Here is a 21,353-nt window from a genome sequence, read left to right as displayed (position 1 = left end):
AACAAAATTTAATTGATGATATCCTGAATACTTGTCCCATAATGATTGACTAGACATTACTTGAAAAAACTGAACCATATCAACTTTAACATTCTTAGTATTGAAGAAACCAGCACATAGAAGCTCTAGGTAAGAAGGAATGGAAACCAAAGGCAGGGATATAGAAATCTTAGATTTGGCAAACACAATCTTGGACTCAGAATTTAGTGGGGGATGGGTATCAGTGAAGAGAAACAGGGTATTAGGAAAAGGACTGGGTCTGTGATTTCACTGCTATGGAAAACTCCCTTTCAGATACAGATTAAATGGGAGACATGAGTGAAAGCCATTATCACTTTTTATAGAAAGTAGTTGAATGGTCTTAGGCATGTCACTTAGCCTTTCTGCGTCTTAGTTTCACCATGTTTAAAAATGGTAATAAAGTTAACACCCATCATAAAAACTTAATGTGAAAATCAAATGAGATGACATGTATGAAGTGTTTTGTGAACCTCAAAGAGCGAAAAAATATAATGAAGATGATTATGATGATGATATTGAAAAGCCAGGATCAGAAACTAACTAATCAAGAAGTCTTAGCTTAAGAATTAAGAGCCTTAGAGGGACAGATAAGTGGCCCAGTGGATAGAGCACCAGTTCTGGAGTCAGGAAGACCTGGGTTCAAATGTGGCCTCAGGCACTTAATATTACCTATCTGTATAACTTTGGGCATGTCACTCAACCCCATTGCTTTGCCAAAAAAAAAAAAAAAAAAGAATTAAGAACCTTGGGAGGAAAAAGACTGACAGTAAATAATATGTTTCTTCAGTTTGATTGTCCCTTAAAGGATTAAGCACCAGATACTTATTATTACTTGGAAGCATAGTATAACAGATACCTTATTAGTTTTGGAGCCTGCCTTGAATACTATCTTTTTGAGTTTGGGCAGACCTTGATATTTCTTAGTCTCATTTTTTCCTCAGCCATAAAATGAGTATAATAACTTATAGAGCTACTGAAAGGATCAAATGAGATATTTCACAGAAAGTATTTTGCAAATCTTGAAGATCCATATAAATGGTCAGCTAACATTATCTTTCTAATCCTACTCATCCTGCCCCCACTTTCCCCTATATTCTCTATCATCCATTATCATATTTTTAAAACATCTTTAAATACCAAGTCATTTTAATATTTATGTTGAAAATCTTATCCTTGAGATCTCTTCTTTAATAGTATCTACTTCTCTATAGAGTAGAATTTTGGAATCTGTGTCATGAATTCTTTTGATAGACTAGTGACCTATGGATCTCTTCTGAGAATATTTTTAAATGAAAAAATAAAATCCACAGAATCTCAAAAGAAAGCAAATACTATTAAATACACATCTATCTGTCCATCTATCCATCTCTGTATCTGGGCTTGAAACTATCTCTAGCTATTTCTTTCTTATGTCTATAGCTTTATCAGCTACATCTGTATTATATATCATGTATCTATATACTTATATGCATATCAGATATCCCATATTTATATCATGTATCTCTATCTCTATCAACGAAGATATCTCACAGATACAAGGTTAGGAAGACTTGCTATAGAAAGAAAAAAAAGATGTGGTCAGGAATAGAAGGACTCGTTGTGGTTTAAAGGTGATAATACAGTTTAAAAAATGCATTTAGGGTTCAGTGACTTGAACAAAATATCACACCTAGAATTTGAGACCAGATTTGAACTCAATTATTCTCAACTACAAGTTTGATTCATTGCACCACCTAGCTTCCCTGTGATAAACCATTATTAAAGACAATTACAATGGGATATAAGCTCTAAAAAGTTTCTATTTGAAAGACTTCAAGTATCACCTTGGGGATTGGATGCATGTAAGCTTGGCTAATCACAGACCTACTCATCATGAAGTAGGTGACCTTTTTTAAATGATATCATTTCATGAGTGGGAAAGATGAGATTGCATTGGTGAGAGTTTAAGCACATTAACTTAACTATATTTAGAGTAACCAAATTATATCTCCCTCAAGTACTAAGATTTCCAGTATAATAAGGAATGAGCTTTCTCTCAATTTTTAGAACCCCATTTTGACCTCAGTTTATAATTCTCTTGCATATTCCTATGACAGATTATATGTTTATCAAGGAAGGATCTGCATTACTAAATTTGTGAAAAGTTAAATCATTTAGGTGGTTGGAGGGTGATGAATTCTTTGGCCACAGCCAATATTTGTTAATTAATTTCAGCGTGCACCAGTAGAATGAGAAATTTATAGCAACCAAGGAAAACACTGATCCTTGACATATTGAAGGATATCGTATCTGTTTAATTCTTCAGTTGTTTCAAAATAATTTTAAAAAATTGCTGTATATTTATATCAGAGGAGTAAATATGGTTACATGCCTCAGTATCCACAGCAAAATTTTTTCCAAGCATGTATGTGTATATGCATATGTTTATACTTAATGATAAGAATTTAAAAGGAATGCAGCCATTGTTTTCCTTTTGAATTCAAAGGCTAAAATGTTAAACTATGATGAATGGGGGTACCAATTCTTTGTTGGTTTTATTATAGAACTTTCAATATAACTTTTGATGGAAATATTCAGTTGAAACAATTTTTAAAAATTGTTCGAAACTTAAATTATTAAGCAAAATTTTATCATAAAATCATTTTATGATTTTAAAATATATTTTAATCAAATTCATAGGTGTGCATATTTTCAGGTAAGAATTAACCTTATCAGTCTCATTATAAAGGAAGGCAATAGTTAATGAAATTGCACTCTATTATGACCAAATTGCATAGTGACATTCCTTAAACAAAAATTTCCACTTTCTAATTGAATTTCAACCACATTTGTGAGAACTTCTACCTATTTCTACTCTTTTTATTTTCTTAATGGCAGGCTAATTATGGATTCCTTTAAATGAGTAACAATTGCCCATTTACATGCAAGACAAATTTCAGCTCAAGAAAAGGAGACCCTTTACTTTGGAAAATTCTCCCTCAAGTTCTTAATTCACTGTTATTAACAATGTAACTTGGTTGCTTTATTGTTCTAGTTCAGAGGATATTTTTTTCAGTCTTTGCTAATATTTAGCTGTCCTTTATCTTTTAAGATTTTGCTACTTTACTTCATATGTAGGACCAGGGATGATCCACATTGTGCCTGTTTTACGGCTAGCTACTATCACTGCTAACTTAACTAAGTTGACAGTATTGTCACTATTTCCCACCTGGATTTCATAATTTCCAGAAACTCACCATTTTGGAAGATATTATCATTTTTTAAACTCATACCTCCTCAGTGGCCTTCCTCTCCCTGGAAAGGGTAGGTATTAAACATATGGGAACTCCTCCCAGACCCTGGGATTGAGAAAGGCCCTCAGGAATTTCACATAATCATTTCCCATTTGGCTGAATTCCATGATCTCCAGGAACTATCATTTTGCAAGATGAAATCATCTTTATAATTCAAATCTCCTCAAACCATTTTCCATTCCATTGACAGGTATAGACTATTTCCATTAGTCAATAAATATTGCTAAAGTAATATATCCATAGCACTGTGCTATTACCAAAATAATCATAAATACCCAAATTCTGCTCTTAACATTTTTCTGATGAACATGGCTGGACCAGAGTTTTTTGAAAAAGATAAAAAAAATGTCTGGGGTGAAATATGATGGAGAAAATTAGTAAACATTGATTTGGAAGATGTTTGTCTAGAAGAATCAGGTGGAATGGGTAGCAAAGATAGGATGGGTATATGCTGAGGAAGGATAGCAATGACAGGTAATCAATACCTTTAAAAACAAAGCTTATAAAAATGATTTTTCTGAAGGCCAAGCAGTTTAAGTAAAGGGAAGGATAAAATGAGGGAAATTTTTAAAAATAATTTCCATGTAGAACAAGTCTAAGTCTTCTGTTAGAGAAAAGTCATCCAACTATTTGTCTACCTCTAAGTTAATGGGTTTCAGAGTCTGTCAACTTGGATGAGGAAAAATCTTTTTTACTATCCTCTAACAGATTATTGATTTTTTTGAAATTATGGATATAGTTAACTAATCGTAGTAATATTAACAGTATCTGTAACTTTGTAACCAATAGAAATCATATTTTCATATCACATTCATTAGTCATTGCAAATAGTTCACCATTTAATTTATAACTACTATTAGTAATATTACTATAACTCAAATTTGTTTTTTAATATTTTGACAAATTTAAATATATTTTGTTTATTTTGTTATGTTTTATTTTATTCTTTTAAGAACTGGGGAAGGTTGCAACAGTTCCTCACAGTACTATTTTTTCACCTCCTGTTCAGGGATCTATTCAGGGGTAAATACTTTGATCCCTAGGACTTCCTAATTCAATTGATAAGTCCCCTCAGAGAATTTCCATTCGAGGAAACACCTACACCAGCCAAATAAACTTCAAATTCATCTCAGTCTTTTATGTATTGGCAGTTAGGTCATTCAGAGTATAGAACACTGAGTCTGGAATCCTGTAGTTCTGAGTTCAAATTACAATTGTTAATAATGATATTATTATGTCATTATTTCTGGTCCATAGAAATACTTTATTGAGCTGTTTATAATTAATATTATGAAAGTGATAATTAGAAGAATTTTTAAATCATTTTGCTGAAAAGAACCTCAATGTTTTCTAGTATAAATAGGAAGACATTAATCCAATACCAGATACTTTCTTCATTTTTTCTCCTGAAAATAGGGATTTTATCATTCTAGTTATATACTCTGTTTCTATTATTGACTTTGTTTCTATTATTCTTCTACTTAAACAAAAAAATAAAAACAGCTTGAAGTGAGGATGCAGTTTTCATTTTGTCTTTGTATCCAATGTCCACTTTCCTTGTTCATAGTAGGTTGTTAATAAGGTTGTTAAACTGAATTTTCCTTCATGTTTTCTTAACTCAGTCTTTCTAATATCAACACCATTCACTAGAACAAGATAAAAATAATTTAAAATATAAGGGAAAAAAGGGGAGGATTCAGGAGTGATGTTTCCTTATTTCTTGTAGTGGATTTTTTGCACTTCTTTTTATTTTCTAAATCATCCAATGATTTTAAGCTTTGATTTTTTTCTTTTCATTCTAGAAGACTTGGGATATAATTTCTAACATTACTCACATCAAAATTCTGCTGTAGTGAAATAATTGGGATGGCTAGTTAGATCTGTTAAAAAGAGAATGGAACTGGATTTCATAAACTGAAGGATATTTGTGTGTGTGTGTGTGTGTGTGTGTGTGTGTGTGTATGTGCATTTAACACTCACAGGTTGAAATGTTGAAACTTAACTGCATTACAGAGAATTATTAGCATGGAACTATGTGAGACTTGCAGAATGTTAGAAGTTAGAGATAAAATTGTGAAAGGTCATTTTGTCCAAAAATCTCATTATATGCAGAAAAAAACAAATAAAGAATCAAACCAAAAAACTTAGGTTCAAAGAGGGTAAATAAATTGCCCCAAACTAGATAACTAGTTTGTGGCAGAGTTATCACTAGAATTTGTATGTCTACTACACAGACTTATGTTCTTTATACTATATGTGTTTTTTTTTAAAAGAGCCAGCATTCTTTTAAAATTACTCTGATGTGCACTTGTACAAGAATATTTATAGCAGCCCTGTTTGTGGTGTCAAAAAATTGGAAATTAAGTGAATGTCCTTCACTTGAGGAATGGCTTGACAAACTGTGGTATATATATGTCATGGAACACTATTGTTCTATTAGAAACCAGGAGGGATGGGAATTCAGGGAAGCATGGAAGGATCTGCATGAACTGATGCTGAGCAAGATGAGCAGAACCAGGAAAACATTGTACACCCTGACAGCAACATGGGGGTGATGATCAACCTTGATGGACTTGCTTATCCCTTCAGTGCAACAACCAGGGACAATTTTGGGCCATCTGCAATGGAGAATATCATCTGTATCTAGAGAAGGAATTTTGGACTTTGAACAAAGACCAAAGACTATTACTGTCAAATTAGCAAAAAAAAAAACCCTTTATATTATTATATAATTTTACTATCTCATACTTTATTTTTCTTCCCTAAGGATATGATTTCTCTGTCATCACATTCCACTGAGATCAATGTATACCATGGAACTAATGTAAAGTCTAACAGAATGCCTTCTGTAGGGGATGGGGGAGGGAAGCAAGAATGGAGGAATAATTGTGAAACTCAAAATAAATAAAATCCTTCTTAAAAAGAGGCAAAGAAACAAAAAATTACTCTGAGTATTTCATTTGTGTAGAAGAAAGACCCATATGAAGGTTGAAATTCCTAAAATCCAAACTGATTTCTAATGTGACAAATATTGAATAGAGATGGAAAAGGTATGGTGAGATGGGAAGTTTTTATTTTTATACTAAAATGTGTGCATGTATCTTTCTATTGATTGAATTGCCAATTAACTTTTTTTTGCATGCCTAATGTTTGGAGAATTCTATCAGTTAAGAATGATACAAACGAAATAGAAACACATTTCTTATCCTTAAAAAGTTTTACAAATATATCTATATATACTTGCAGAAGCAAGGAAGAGAACAAAAGTCTATTCTCTAGTTTGTTTATCTTAGGTGTATTTGGAAACTCTACATAAGAAATAGACAAGGTTGGAGGATAGTATGTGCATTTGGTAGACTGGTTGTGAATGAATTCTGCAGGGAGTTGCAGTTTCCTTAGAGAGGGGCTCTACACTCAAGTCAGGGACATTTTAGAAATGTCTTAAAAGCCTGAGAGACAGGGCAAAGCCAAGATGTCAGCATGGAACTAACATGCTCCCAGAGCTTTTCCTTACCAAAGATAAATGAAGCCTCTTCTCTGACATTCAAACTACAGATCTCCACCAAGAAAAAGAGAAGATTCAAAGAAATTTTCAACAGTACACGTCATGGATGATCTTCAGTGAAGGCCTGGCTCTTCAGGGGAAAAGAAGAAATAAAGCCTGGGATGTGGGAGAGAGGGAAAGCCAGCAGGAAGCACTTAGCCACAATGCAATCCAGGTCCCAGCAGCTAGGCAACAGAAGAGGTCAAGCAGCTAGATAACAACTCCAAACAAAGTTTGAACCCTGGGGACACTGAGGTAAAAGACAGGCCTGGGTCAGGAAAAAAACTTCTGCAAAGTCAGAACTTGGACATAAAGGAGGAAACAAACCTCTGCAAAGGGAAGGCCTGGCCTGCATAGACAACATCTTGGCCAATGACAAGACAGGGATTGGACCCTAGTCCCAGAAAAAGAAAAACCTGGATCTATACTCCCTGAACAAAACCTCAAAGAGTTTTGTGAGCTAAAGGAGAGTATTGTCATCTTTGTCTGTAAAGTAGTTATGACAACAATTCCATATCTGAAGAAAAAATCAGTGAAAAATCATTTTTTTTTCTTTCTTTGCTTCTTTTTAAGAAGGATTCTATTTATTTTGAGTTTTATAATTATCATTCACAGGGAAAGACTCAAAATAGTCTATGAATTGGACTTAAATCCAAAAGCTTATTGAAGAACTTCAAAAAGAATTCAAAAACCAAAGAAGAGAGGAAAATGAAAAATGGGAAAAAGAAATGAGTCATGCAAGAAAATTATGCAAAATTGACCACAGAATTCAACACCTTTAAAAAGGAAACACAAAAGGTAATTGAAATAAATAAAAGTCTAAAAATTAGAATCGAATAACTAGAAACCAATGAATCTATGAGACTACAATCTTCCATAAAGAAAATTTAAGAAACTGTAAAAATTGAAGAAAACATAAAGTACCTTTTAAGAAGAACAAATGACCTGGAAAATAGATCCAGGAGAGACAATCTATGAATCACTGGATTACTAGAAAACTGGAAAAAGTCATGCAGGAAATTATTAGGGAAAACTATCCAAATCTGTTAGAACAAGAAAACAATATAATGATTGAAAGAATACACAGAACTTCTCCAGGAGGAGTTTTTAGGATAAAAACTCCAAGGGATGTTATAGCCAAATTCCAGAACTCTCAAATCAAAGATAGAATGCTGCAAGCAGCAAAAATAAAACAATTCAAATACAAAGGAAACACAATCAGACTCACACAGGACCTACCAGTGTCTTAAGTCTTAAACTTAAGTCTTAAACTTAAGTGTCTCATTATTCTTTGACCCACTTTTCTGCTGTGCTGACAAAGCTTAGCACTTTGTCTGATGAAGGCATCATAAACTGGGCAGTCTTGAGTCAGTGTCTCCCATAACTTACAATAATCTGTGAAGTTCTCAACTGAAACCTCCAGAGCTTCCTAGTACTTAGAGCCCTTTAAGATTCCTGAATTTATTTAAATTAGCACTTGATTTAACCCATGCTTCACTTAACAAGAAGTTAAATACCAGGGGTGGAGGGTGGGGGGGTGGGGGGGCAAAGTATGAGAGAAAATAGACCTAGGAGAAGGGGTAAAATATTTCAAGAAATGATGTGGCTTTGGATGATACTTTGGCTCATGAGGAGGATTATGTGTATCCTTGGAGTGGGTATGGGAAAAATGACTTTGATAGCTTATCAAGCAATCAAGTGGTCCATCTGTGATGATACTTTGATAACAATATGAACTTACCAAGTAATCAAATAATCAAAATGTAGTTGATGATACTAATTAATAGTACTTGATTGATAAATAATACCAGGTGAAGAGGCACAAGATTTATAATTTTAGAGGGAAAGAAGGAAAAGTGTGAACAATGAATAAATTCTATTCAATAGATTTGGTCCAAAGAGGGAACAAGATACATTCCCACTTGGGTTTAAAAATCTATTCTAATCTAAAGATGAGGAGGGGAATGGGAAAAGGGAAAGATTAGGAAATAAGGGATTGACAAAAAAGGAAAGGAAAGGTATAAGTGAAAATTGACTGAAATTTAAATTTTAAAAGAAAAGTTGAAGGGGAAAGGAAATAATTTTTTGATGAGAAGGAATAAGAGGAAAAGAAAGAGAAAAATCTAAATGTAGAAAGTTAGCACAGAGGGAAATACAGAATTAGTAATATTAACTGTAAATGTGAATGGGATGAAATGTCCCATAAAACAAAAGTATATAGCTGAATGGATTAAAAACCAGAATCTTTCAAAATGTTGTTTACCAGAAATACATTTGAAGCAGAGATATATACACACTGGGCAAATGTAAAAGGATGGATCAAAAGATATTATGCCTTAGCTAAAGTAAAAAAATCAGGGGTAGCTATCCTGATCTGAGATAAATTAAAAGTAAAAATTGATCTCATTAAAAGGGATAAGGAAGGAAACTACAAATTCTTAAAAGGCACCATTGGTAATGAATCTATATCATTAATAAACATGTATGTGCCTAGTAATACAGCATACAAATTCCTAGAGGAAAAGCTGAGTGAATTACAAGGAGACATAAACAACAAAACTTTAATAATGGGAGACCTCAACCTCCCTCTTCCAGAACTAGATAAATCTAACCACAAAATTAACTAGAAGGAAGTTAAGATGAATGAAATCTTAAAAAAACTTAGATATGATAGACCTCTGGAGAAAGCTTAATGGGGATAGAAAGGAATATATCTTTTTCTTGGCTTAGATTTTAGAATACTAAATTTGACCATGTACTAGGTCCCAAAAGCATTTTAATCAAATGCAGAAAGGCAGAAATAATAAATACATACTTCTCAGATTGAGATGCAATAAAAATTATTTGTAATTAAGGGTCAAGGAAAGATAAACCAAAAACTAATTGGAAACTAAATGGCAATCTTAAATAATGGGCGGATCAAACACCAAATAATGAAACAATAACTATATCCAAGAAGATGATAACTGAGATATCATACCAAAATTTATTAGATTCAGTCAAGGCAATTTTGAGGGGAAACTTTATAATTGTAAATAGAGAAAAAGATCAGTGAGATGGGTATGCAACTAAAAAAACTAGAAAAATAACAAATTAAACATTCTCAATTAAATATCAAATTAGGAATTCTGAAAATCAAAGGAGAAATTAATAAAACTGAAAGCAAGAAAACCATTCTCTCATAAATAAAATTAAGAGTTCTTTTTAGAAAAAAGCTAATAAAATAGGCAAACTTTTGCTTTGATTTTTCAAAAAGAAAGAAGATAACTAAAATACCAGTAACAAAAACAAAAAAGGTGAAGTAACCACCAATGAGGAGGAAATTTAAGAGATAATTCAGAGCTACTTTCTGAACTGTATGCTAATAAATTTGATAACCTTAGTCAAATGGATGAATATTTAAAAAAATACAAACTTCCCAGATTAACAGAAGAGGAAATAAAATACTTAAATAGCCCCATTTCAGAAAAATGAATTAAAGAAAACATCAATAAACTTCCTAAGAGAAAGTCTCCAGGTCCAGATGGCTTTACAAGTGAATTCTACCAAACATTTGAGGAATAAATAATTCCTATTTTACATAAATCTATTTAAAAAATAGGAGAAGAAGGAGTTATGCCAATTTTTTTGACTCCAACATGGCGCTGATACCTAAACCAGGAAGAACTAAAACAAAGAAAATTATAGACCAATCTCCCTAATAAATAGCGATACAAAAAAATCTTAAATAAAATTTTAGCAATGAGACTACAGCATGCTTTTACCATGATAATAAATCATGATCAGGTAGGATTTATACCAGGTAGGTAGGGATTGTTCAATATTAGAAAAACACTTAACATAATCAAACATATCAATAGAATAAACAACAGAAATCATATGTTTATCTCAAAAGAAGCTGAAAAAACCTATGATAAAATTCAATATCCAGTCCCATTAAAGATTAGGAATAAATGGAGTTTTTCTTAAAATAATAAATAGCATCTGTCTAAAACATAAATAAATAATATGTGTAATGGGAATAAACTCAGAAAAGAAATGCTAGCTTTAGCAATAAGAGAAGAAAAAGGAATCAGAATTGGCTATGAGGATGCAAAACATTCACTCCTTACAGATGATTTGATAGTAAATTTAGAGAACCCGAGAAAAATAATTCTAAAAACTCCTTGAAACATTTAACAAATTCAGTAAAATAGGAGGATATAAAATAAACCCACATAAATCATCAGCATTTCTATATTTAAATAACAAAACCCAAGAGCTAGAGATAGAAAGAAAAATTCCATGCAAAGTACCTATAGACAACATTAAATACTTGGGACTCTACCTCCCAAGACAAACCCAGAAACTATATGAATATATATTATCTTCATTTATAAAGCACTTCTCACCCAAATAAAGTCAGATCTAAATAATTGGGAAAATGTCAATTGCTCATGGTTAGGTTGAGCTAATATAATAAAATGACAATTCTACCCAAATTAAATTACTTAGTGCCATGCCAATCAAATACATCTAGAGTACCAAAAGGTCAAGAATATCAAAGGAATTGATGAAAAAACACATAAAGGAAGGTTTTATCAGAACTAAAACTATACTATAAAGCAGTGGCCATCAAAACTTCCTGGTACTGGTTAAGAAATAGAGCAATGGGGGCAGTTAAGTGGCGAAGTGGATAGAGCACCAGCCCTAGAGTCAGGAGTACCTGAATTCAAATTAGGCCTCAAACACTTAATAATTACCCAGCTGTGTGTCCTTGGGCAAATCACTTAACCCCATTGCCTAAAATAAAAAAAAATAAAGCAAATGTGTTCTTAAAAAAAAGAAGTAGAGTAATGGGTCAGTGGATTAGGATAGGTTCAAAAGAAATCACAGTAAATGACTAGAGCAATTTACTGTTTGACAAACTCAAAGACATAAGCTTCTGGGTTAAGAACTCACCATTTGACAAATGTTATTGGGAAAACTAGAAAATAGTATGACCAAAACTAGGCATGAATCCACATCTCAAACCCTATCCCAAAACAAGGTTAAAATGGATACAGGATTTAGTCATAATGGGTGACACCATAGATAAATTAATAGACCAAGTAAAATTCTGTCAAATCTATGGAAAGGGGGTAAATTTATGATCAAACAAGAATTAGAATATATTATAAACTGCAAAATGAGTGATTTTGACTATATTAAATTGAAAAGGTTTTACACTAATAAAATTAATGCTGTTGACATTAGAAGGAAAGCAGAAAGATCTCATTTCTAAAATACATAGAGAATTGCATCAAATTTATAAGGTTACAGGTCATTCCCCAATTGATAAATGGTCAAAGTTTTCAAATGAAGAAATTAAAACTGTTTATAATCATATGAAAAAATGCTCCAAATCATTATTCATTAGAGAAATTCAAATTAAAACAACTATGAAATATCACCCACATTTATCAGATTAACTAAGATGAGAAAAAAGGAAAATGACCAATGTTGGAGAGTTTGTGGGAGGATTGGGACATTGATGCATTGCTGGTGGAGTTGTGAAAGATTCAACCTTTCTGGAGAATGGAACTATGCCCAAAGAACAATAAAAATGTTCATTCTCTTTTGTCCAGCAATTCTAGGCCTATATCCAGAAGAAATTATAAAAATGGGAAAAATACCTACATGTTCCAAAATCTTCATGGAAGCTCTTTTTGTAGTGGCAAAGAACTGGAAATTGAGGGGATGTCCATCAATCGGGAAATGGCTAAAGAAGTTATGTGAATATTATGGAATACTATTGTTCTATAAGAAATTATAAATGGTTGGACTCTAGAGAAACATGAAATAAATTACAGGATCTCTTTCTAAGCAAAGAGAGCAGAGCCAAGAGAACAATGTATACATTTATAACAACACTGTGGGATGATCAGCCTTGATGGAAGCAGCTCCTCTCAGTAGTTCAGAGAACTAGGATAATTGTATTAGACTGACCATGGACATTACTATGCCCATCCAGAAGAAGATAAAACAAAACAAAACAAAAAACTCTTCAGAATCTTTTCCTTATTCCTAATTACTCATACCTAAAATGACTAAGCTCTAAACATGTTTACTAAAAATATGAACATATAATGTTAACCTGACTGTTCACTGCTGAGGGGCAGAGAGAGGGTGGAAAGAAAGAAAGTTTGTAATATATGTGTATATATATATATATATATATATATATATATATATATACAGATATATATATATATATATGAATTTGGATGAATGTTGAAAAACAAAAAAAATTAAAAAATAAAAAGCAATAAATAGAAGTCTGAATGACCTTTATCAGTTAGAAGCTGACATTAGTCAACCTCTAATTAACACTGATAAATTTTTTTGGTGTTTTTTTTTTGTAAGGCAAACAGGGTTAAGTGGCATGCCCAAGGCCACACAGCTAGGTAATTACTAAGTGTCTGAGACCGGATTTGAAGCCAGGTACTCCTGACTCCAGGGCTGGTGCTTTATCCACTATGCCACCTAGCCGCCCCTAATTAACACTGATATTGATAAATTCTTTTCATATTATTGACAGAAAAAAATTTAACTAGGCCAATTGACTCCAATGGAAGTATTGTTCTGCCATTCCATGTTGATTTTTTTTTTGTTAAGAAACCAAGGTTTATTTTCTATCCGCAGTTTTCCAACACTATTAGAGCATCTGGGTAAAACTTAGGACCACTCTATGGTAGTTCCTACCCATTCAGTAGCCTGAGCAGTAGGAGCTGCAGACCAGTCCTCAGTAGCTGGCTGAGCACTCCAATCTTCAGTAGGGAACTGCTGAATGGGCACAGATGGCACCTGGACGCCCTAAGACCAATCAGCCACCTCTGGCTGAGCAGCAGTGAATTCTGAGGCAGGTGCAGTCCATTCACCCTGAAATTCCTCCTTTGTCACTGCCTTCTCAGCTGCAGCCTGCTCTTCCTTTTCAATCTCCTCTGGATCTCTGTAGAAGTAAAGATCAGGCATGACCTCCCATGGGTGCTCACGGGAGATTGTACCACGCATCCGCAGGACTTCTCGGGCCAGAATCCACCACATCAGACCCACTGAGTGAGCTCCCTTGTTGTTACATGGAATGGCAATGTCCACATAGCGAAGTGGGGAGTCTGTGTTGCACAGTTCAATGGTTGGAAGGTTAACATATGGTGCTTCAGTCAAAGGCTGATGATCTGCACGAGGATCAGTGACCACCAAGAGGCGAGGCTCCCTGAAAGCTGCTGGGATCTGGTTAGGGAAGGTGCCCGGGGTGAAGCGTCCAGCAATAGGTGTGGCACCAGTGGCAGCAGCAAATTTCAGAACAGCTCTCTGGCCAGTATTCCTGGATGAGATGACACTAACATCAGCTGAATTTTCAATGGCAACAATGGCACGAGCTGACAGCAGAAGCTTTTCCCAAGTTCTCTTCAAATTAATGATATAGATGCCGTCACTCTTCCTTTTGTAGATATACTGTTCCATCTGGAAGTCCAAATTGGTGCCAACTAATGGGTGCCTGCAGCAAGTAATTTGAGGACATCCTCCGCCTTCATCTGCAAGACATCCAGGGCTCCAGACATTGTGAAAGTTTCCCTTGAAAGTAACGATGGAAACCGTGAACAACGCCCGTATGGACCCCTCTTCTGGGCAGCGCGGAAAAGCCATTCCATGTTGATTTAATGATTTGCCTTATTAGCTAGTATGTGATCTCCTTTCCCTAAATTATTTACTCTTATTTTAAGAGTAAAGACAATAAAAAGCTTGTTATAACTGGAAGATGTTTTTCATAGCCAAAAAGATAAATCTCTTTGTTATAGGACAACCCAAAGTCTAATTAAAATCGAGATCAATACAAAACAACACAAAACAGTTATTCTAGACCTCTCAGGAACACATATGACATCAACTTCTACAAAAGCCCTTCTTTGGCCTCTTTAATATTGCCTCTGAAGTTATCTCCAGTTTGCCCTCTATATGCCCTGTTTGTACATCACTGTTTACAGGTTTTAATTCCCACCTCTTACCTCCTTACCCCAAGATTGTGTACTGCTTGAAAGTAAGGATTGTTTTTGTTTATTGTTTATTGTTTTGCCTTTCTTTGTAAATCCAGTGCTTAACATAGTGCCTGGCACTTTTTAGCTGCTACATTAATACTTATTGACAAGGCCTAGAAGTTCCCCCCAAAATGGAATGAGCTGCCTCAGAACACAGAGAAGTTATTGTAATACAGACTGGATGACTAGTACATACACGAATGTTCAGGAGAGATTTATGCATCAAAAGGAGAATAGATTAGCTGAAATCAAAATTCTCTTTCAACTTCTAAGGTGCTATACTTCTAATATTTATTTCCTCATAAAAGATCTTAAGGATTTTATTGATACTTTCTCAAATCTGGCTTTTTATAAAGTGACATAAAACATGTACCATTTTACTGGAGTCTAATAACATTCTCTACACAGATCAGTTATTGTAACAAGCATTTGTCAATGTGGTATCTTGATATAACTCTCAAAACTATATATCTAATATACTTGAAATTAGTCTTTCATGAAAACATACTTGTAACTGTCTTGACTCATAATGTATTCAAGTTATATTGATGGTTTTGTGAACACTTATAATGTTCTTGGGCAAAGGAGAATCACTTACTTTTTCAAGCCAGAATGAGATAGCAGGAATTACAAAATGCATGATACTGGGATCAAGAGGCATGAATCAGACTTTGGGCAGAAGTAATCTGCCTCTCTTCATTTGACTTCTCATTCTCAAGCTTGCTCTATTTTAGTATCAGATCCTAAGAATGGAGTTAAGGAAGTAGACCACTGTAAAGTGGATCAAAAACTTAAAGATTATTAAGGGAACCAGATACAAGGATTATATTATGTTTAACTGATCATGACAAGAAGACTCAAATAGAATTTGGCATCAAGGACTAGTTAGACTCTGAAAGTAGTGTATTTAAAAAAATAATGATTCTCAATTGAATTTCAGTGATATAGAAAGTGACTCTAACTGAAAAGATGTGCAATATTTTCCAAGTGTGGGTTTATGGTTCCTTTGGATAATTGAATTTTAGTGCTTTTTTTCTTGGTCAAGTTTGTTTTAAAACAGGCTTTTAAAATATGATCCTTTCCTTTCCACATAGCTTTTCTGTTGAAAGCTCATAGGCAGACATCTTCTTATCTCATACAAACATTCAAACAGAAGTGTTACAATGCCTTGTAGCTAATCCTGGGAAGATTTTAACATTGTACCAAGTCAGATTAAGAATCATGTGCCATATTTCTTGGTGCTAAAGCAAATGAATTCTAAAAACAAGATAATAACAAAGACCTAATATACAAAGAATGATATGCTGATATCTGTAGACCATATTTGTATGAGACTCTTTTAAATATTTCAGCTTTCTATTCATAATCTGATCTGCCTTTTCATGATATCATGATATTACTTTTTTTCCTGTATAAATGATACTGTTCCTTGAGAACAAGAGAAAATAAAGTTATTCACATTTTATTAGACATTTTAAAATTTTTTGTTATTTCTGGAATATAACTATCATAGCATACTTGAAATTAAGTCATGAATTATATTCTAGAGATTCTAAAGTAGGATTTTTGACTTTTAATTTAGTAATAGCACAATTAATTGAAAAGAACATGAAATTCAATGATTTTGACCAGATTAGCACACATCTGCAACTGAAACAAATGGAACAAAGTATTAAAGATGAGTGATGCAATTGATAACTATTATTTTAATTTCTACTTGTTAGAAACAAATAATCATGTAACTATTATCTGACTGATATTTCCAGCTTATTCCCTCTTTCTCCTCCATAGTCCCTTTCCTCCAGGATACAGCTGATTTATTTCCATGGACTTCAAATTTTATCTCTTTGTAATCCAAATAGAAATAATTTTGTGAATATCCATTTTATTAACTCCTTTCCTCCAGTTATCCCTCTGTAGTAATAGATATGTTTGTCCTCCTTTAAAAGATGAAGCAAATGAGTAATAGAAAACACAAGAATAACTAATGAAATAGCTACTTACATAGAATCCAATTTATCATTATTTTCTTAGTTTTAAGTTAATATAAAATCATAAAATCATTATCCATGTTGGATAGAAATTAGCCAAATACACATATTAACAGTGCAAACATCTACATTACTTTTGTCCTTAAAAGTTAGCAGTGATCTAAATAAATGAATAACCTTCTAGTCTACTCTTTTAAAAAGTCTAGGATTTCTTCTTGATATCTTTCTAATCCATGAACTCATTCACAGAACAGATTCTCTAGTGAAATTTGGAACAATATTTATTTTTATGCATATCATAAGGATATAGCTAAAGCTACTTTATAGATATGTTAGGGATAGATAGTTTAAAATTGTGTTGTCTCAGATACTGATGATATTTGTGAAGGCACTGGAACAAAGAAGAAAAAAATATGAGTGCAAACTATTTATGCTCTAATCTTGAATTGCATTCACATTACCACTTAGTTGACTATTAAGGGATTCGTGATTTATACTGAATGAAGTAATCACAATTAGAGATTACAACACTGATTTCCTGTCCAGTTCTTGGATTTATTCTTTGTTCTAAGATTATGTCTGTGCCTAGAAGTGTATTTGGTAAATAAATATATCAAAATGAAATAAAAAACATGACATCTATTTTGAGCTAACTGAAACAGATTTGGCTATAATTCCAAACTTAGCTAATTGTGTCACACCCAGGAGATGTGAATAGTATTTTTCCTCTTTTATAGGGGAGGATGTCTTTATATGTCTTTTATAGGGGAGAATCGGCCAAAAGGGAAATTCAGAAGTCACATAGCAAAATAATAACAAAGCCAGGAATTTATATTAAATCTCAGTGTGAAAATTTTGTAATTTATAGGCATGTATCATCATGTAATATCCTAGTATTTCAGTCCTCAGTTCAGGTGAATGTTTGAGCGCAGTTCAGGTGATTGAGGAGCTGGAAAATTTTTTAAAAGTAAGCATGTCATTATGCAAAAAGTCCTGGTCTTAGAGTCAGATGACCTGGATAGATGAATGCCCTGGCTGTAATGATTACAAGCTAAATGTCATTCCATTTATTATGGAGTACTACTGGTCTGTAAGAAATCATGAGGGACAGGACTTCAAAAAAGCATGGAAAGACTTGCATGAACTGATGCTGAATGAAGTGAGTAGAACCAGAACATTGGTCACACTAACAGCATCATTGTGACATGATCAACTATGACGGAAACAACTTCTCTCAGCAGTTCAATGACCTAGGACAATCCTGAGACATACTATGGAAAATGCCATCCACATCCAGAGAAGAAACTATGGATTCTTAATGCAGAGCAAAGCATGCTCTGCTCACTTTTCTGTTTTTTTCTTTCTTACTCATTGTTCTCCCCCTTTAGTTCTAATCTTCTTTCATAACATGACTAATATGGAAATTTGTTAAATGCTATTGTACATGAACTAACTATATCAAATTGTTTGTTGCCATGGGGAGGGGAGAGGAATGGGATGGTAAACCAAAGTCTTTAAATTTAGTTGAACTAAAACTTGAAGATTTTTGAAGTCATTTTGCTATGTATTATTAAATGGCCATGTAACTTTTCATAATGAACTTAAAATCATCTCCTTTTTTTAAACAGCTGTTGTAAATTTGGATAATTCTGTGGTTGACCTGGAAACCCTTCAAGCCCTCTATGAAAATGTGAGTAGTAGAAAAAATGTGAATACACCCACCCACACACCCATAGGTACCTTCTCTATGTGTGTCTCTCTCTGTCCCTAACTTTCTCTTTTTCCTTCTTGCTTACTCCTAACCACATCTTTCTTTCTCCCTCCCTCCCTATCTCTTTATAACTATCTATGTGAATATAGATACATGCACATCTCTGCAAATATTTGTATGTATATTTATATATATACACAGTAGATTGAGCATATATACAAATAAGGCATTTTAAATAATTTTTTCTGTATTTATTTTTTTTTAATTTAAGGTAATGGGGTTAAGTGACTTGCCCAAGGTCACACAGCTAGGCAGTTATTAAGTATCTGAGGTCACATTTGAACTCAGGTCCTCCTGACTCCAGGGCCAGTGCTCTATCCACTGTGCCACCTAGCTGTCCCTTATTTTGTATTTTTTAAAAATAAAGTTAGTTGCCCTGTTGAAAAATTAAATGATTTCCTGTATCAAAATGATGAGGAGGGTGGAGGAAGGAAAAACCCTCTGAAGCCCTTTCAAATTCCCATCTAAACAACTAGTAAATATCCCAGACTTGATTTAGAATCAGGAAAGCAGTTTACCAGACCAGCAAGAAAGGTCTGTCTCACTAGTTTGGAAAGGCAATGAGGTCCAAGAGTAGCAGCCATCCAGACAGTCTCATAGCAAGGAACCCAGGACAGGGCTTGAAAGCCTGGGGTGGTCTACCAGTAAGCCCCCCCACCCCACCCCTCCTGCAAACTAACAGCCCCCCAGCAAGTAAGCAATATGCAACATGGTAATCTTGCTCCTACCACCTCACCCCCAGCACAAGCCACCAGCAAGGGCTCTACCCCATTGCTGACCAGTAGTGAAACCTTGCCCAGGTGCTGACCAAACCCCTGAGGCTTAATAGTAGAGAAGTGCTGTTTCCTTAGCAATACAACAAGACCCTACCCCCCAGGTCAATAACAAGATCCTCCTCCATGGTCAGCCACCAGAAATGCTCTATTACCATAGCAACCTAGTAGCCGGACTCCCCCTCCCCCACCAAGGAGACCATCTACTAATCCCTCTCCCGAGGGTCAGGTCAGCAGGGAACTCTCTCCCCCTACCCCAGTACAAACAGGAAGGAGAGTCTACCCTCCAGAGAAAGCAAGAAAGTATATCCTAAAACTCAATGAAAGCCAACAGTAACCAGAGCCCAACACTTTCATAAAAATACCAAGTTACCAAAAAAAAATTGCTGGGAAAAAATGGTCAAAAAAGTTAAGCTTGACTATAGACAGTTGCTAGTTACTGTAATGATAGGGAAGATCAAGGCATAAATTTAAAAGATGATAATATCAAAATGGCTACATGTGAAACCTTGAAGAAAAAAAATGTAATTTGGTCCCAAGTCCAAAACAGAATTCCTAGAAGAACTTAAAAAAGAATTTTTAAAAGAAAATTGGGGAAATAGAAGAAAATTTGGGGGGAAGTGAGATTAATCAAGAAAGAATGATGACAAAAGAGTCAATAGCATGGAAAAAAATATACAAAAATTTACTAAGAAACAACTCATTAAAAAAGAATTTGTTCAAAAGGACCAATGATCAAAATGGTATGCAAACTCACTAAAATAATTCCTTAAAAACTGAAATTGAATGAGTTAGAACTTATTAACTATGATACATCAAGATATGAAAAAATCAAAAAAGTAGAAAAAATAGAAGAAATATATAATTTATCAGTGGAAAAATCTATTGATCCAGAAAATAGATCCAGGAGAGATAGTATAAGAATTACTGAGCTACCTGACATCCATGATAATAAACAATCAAACAAAAAGAAACATAAAAATAAAACTAGATAACATACTTCAAGAAATTATCAAAGAAAACTGCCCAGAGGGCAAAATAAAAATTGAAAGACTTCATTGACTATTGTCTAAAAGAGATCCTAAATTGAAAACTCCCAGGAACATCATAACAAAATTCCACATTTCATAGATCAAGGAGAAAATATTGCAAGCAACCAAAAAGGAAACAATTCAAATATCTGAAGCTGTAGTCAGGATTACACGGGATTTGGTAGTTTCCACATTAAAGAACTGGAGGATTTGGAATATAATATACTGAATGGCACTCACCCAACAAAACTAAATATAAGCCTTCGGGGGAGGGAGGAATAAAATAGAGGACTTTAAATCATTGCTAATTAAAAAAACAGAGCTGAATAAAAAAATTGATCTCTCAATACAAGACTCAAAGAAAACTTGGTGAAAGGTAAAAAGGAAACAAAAAAGATTAAACAAAAAATTCAATCAGGTTAAACTATGTTTCTATCTGGCAAGATAATATTTGTAACTCTTAAAAAATTTATTACCATAGGAGAAATTAGAAACAATATATGGATATAAGGTAACTTTGATTAGATGATACCCCCCAAAATAAAATAAAGAGGTGAGAAAGAAAATTGCACTGGAATCAAGAGGTAGGTTGAATGGGGGTAAATTTTCCCAACTAAAAGAGGCATGAAAGAACTATTATAATAGAAGGGAAGAATAGGGGTTGAACATAAATAAATTCATTAAGAATGATGCATAATTCATAAAGAATGAATATATATACAGATTCAGTTGGATATAGAAATCTGTTTTACCCTATATGAAAGTAAATTGGGAAAAATAATATTAAGGGAGATTTATAAAAGGGAGGGTAGTTTGGGATAGATGATATCAGAAATAAAACACTTGTGAAGAGTGAGGAATGGAGAAGGGTA

The 21,353-nt window shown here is 33.6% G+C and overlaps 1 protein-coding gene across 1 annotated transcript in view; it reads left to right on the top strand.

The window, feature by feature from the left end:
* The window catches only part of FMN2 (formin 2), a 463,537-nt gene that overhangs the window by 221,217 nt on the left and 220,967 nt on the right, over window positions 1–21,353 (top strand). The window contains exon 8 of the mRNA XM_074222920.1: window positions 18,535–18,596. Within this exon, the coding sequence (XP_074079021.1) occupies window positions 18,535–18,596 (62 nt within the window). The remainder of the gene's footprint in view (window positions 1–18,534; window positions 18,597–21,353) is intronic.

The sequence above is a fragment of the Macrotis lagotis genome, chromosome 2 (assembly GCF_037893015.1).
Source record: "Macrotis lagotis isolate mMagLag1 chromosome 2, bilby.v1.9.chrom.fasta, whole genome shotgun sequence".
Taxonomy (NCBI): Eukaryota; Metazoa; Chordata; class Mammalia; order Peramelemorphia; family Peramelidae; genus Macrotis; species Macrotis lagotis.
This window is presented reverse-complemented; position numbering and strand designations above follow the sequence as displayed.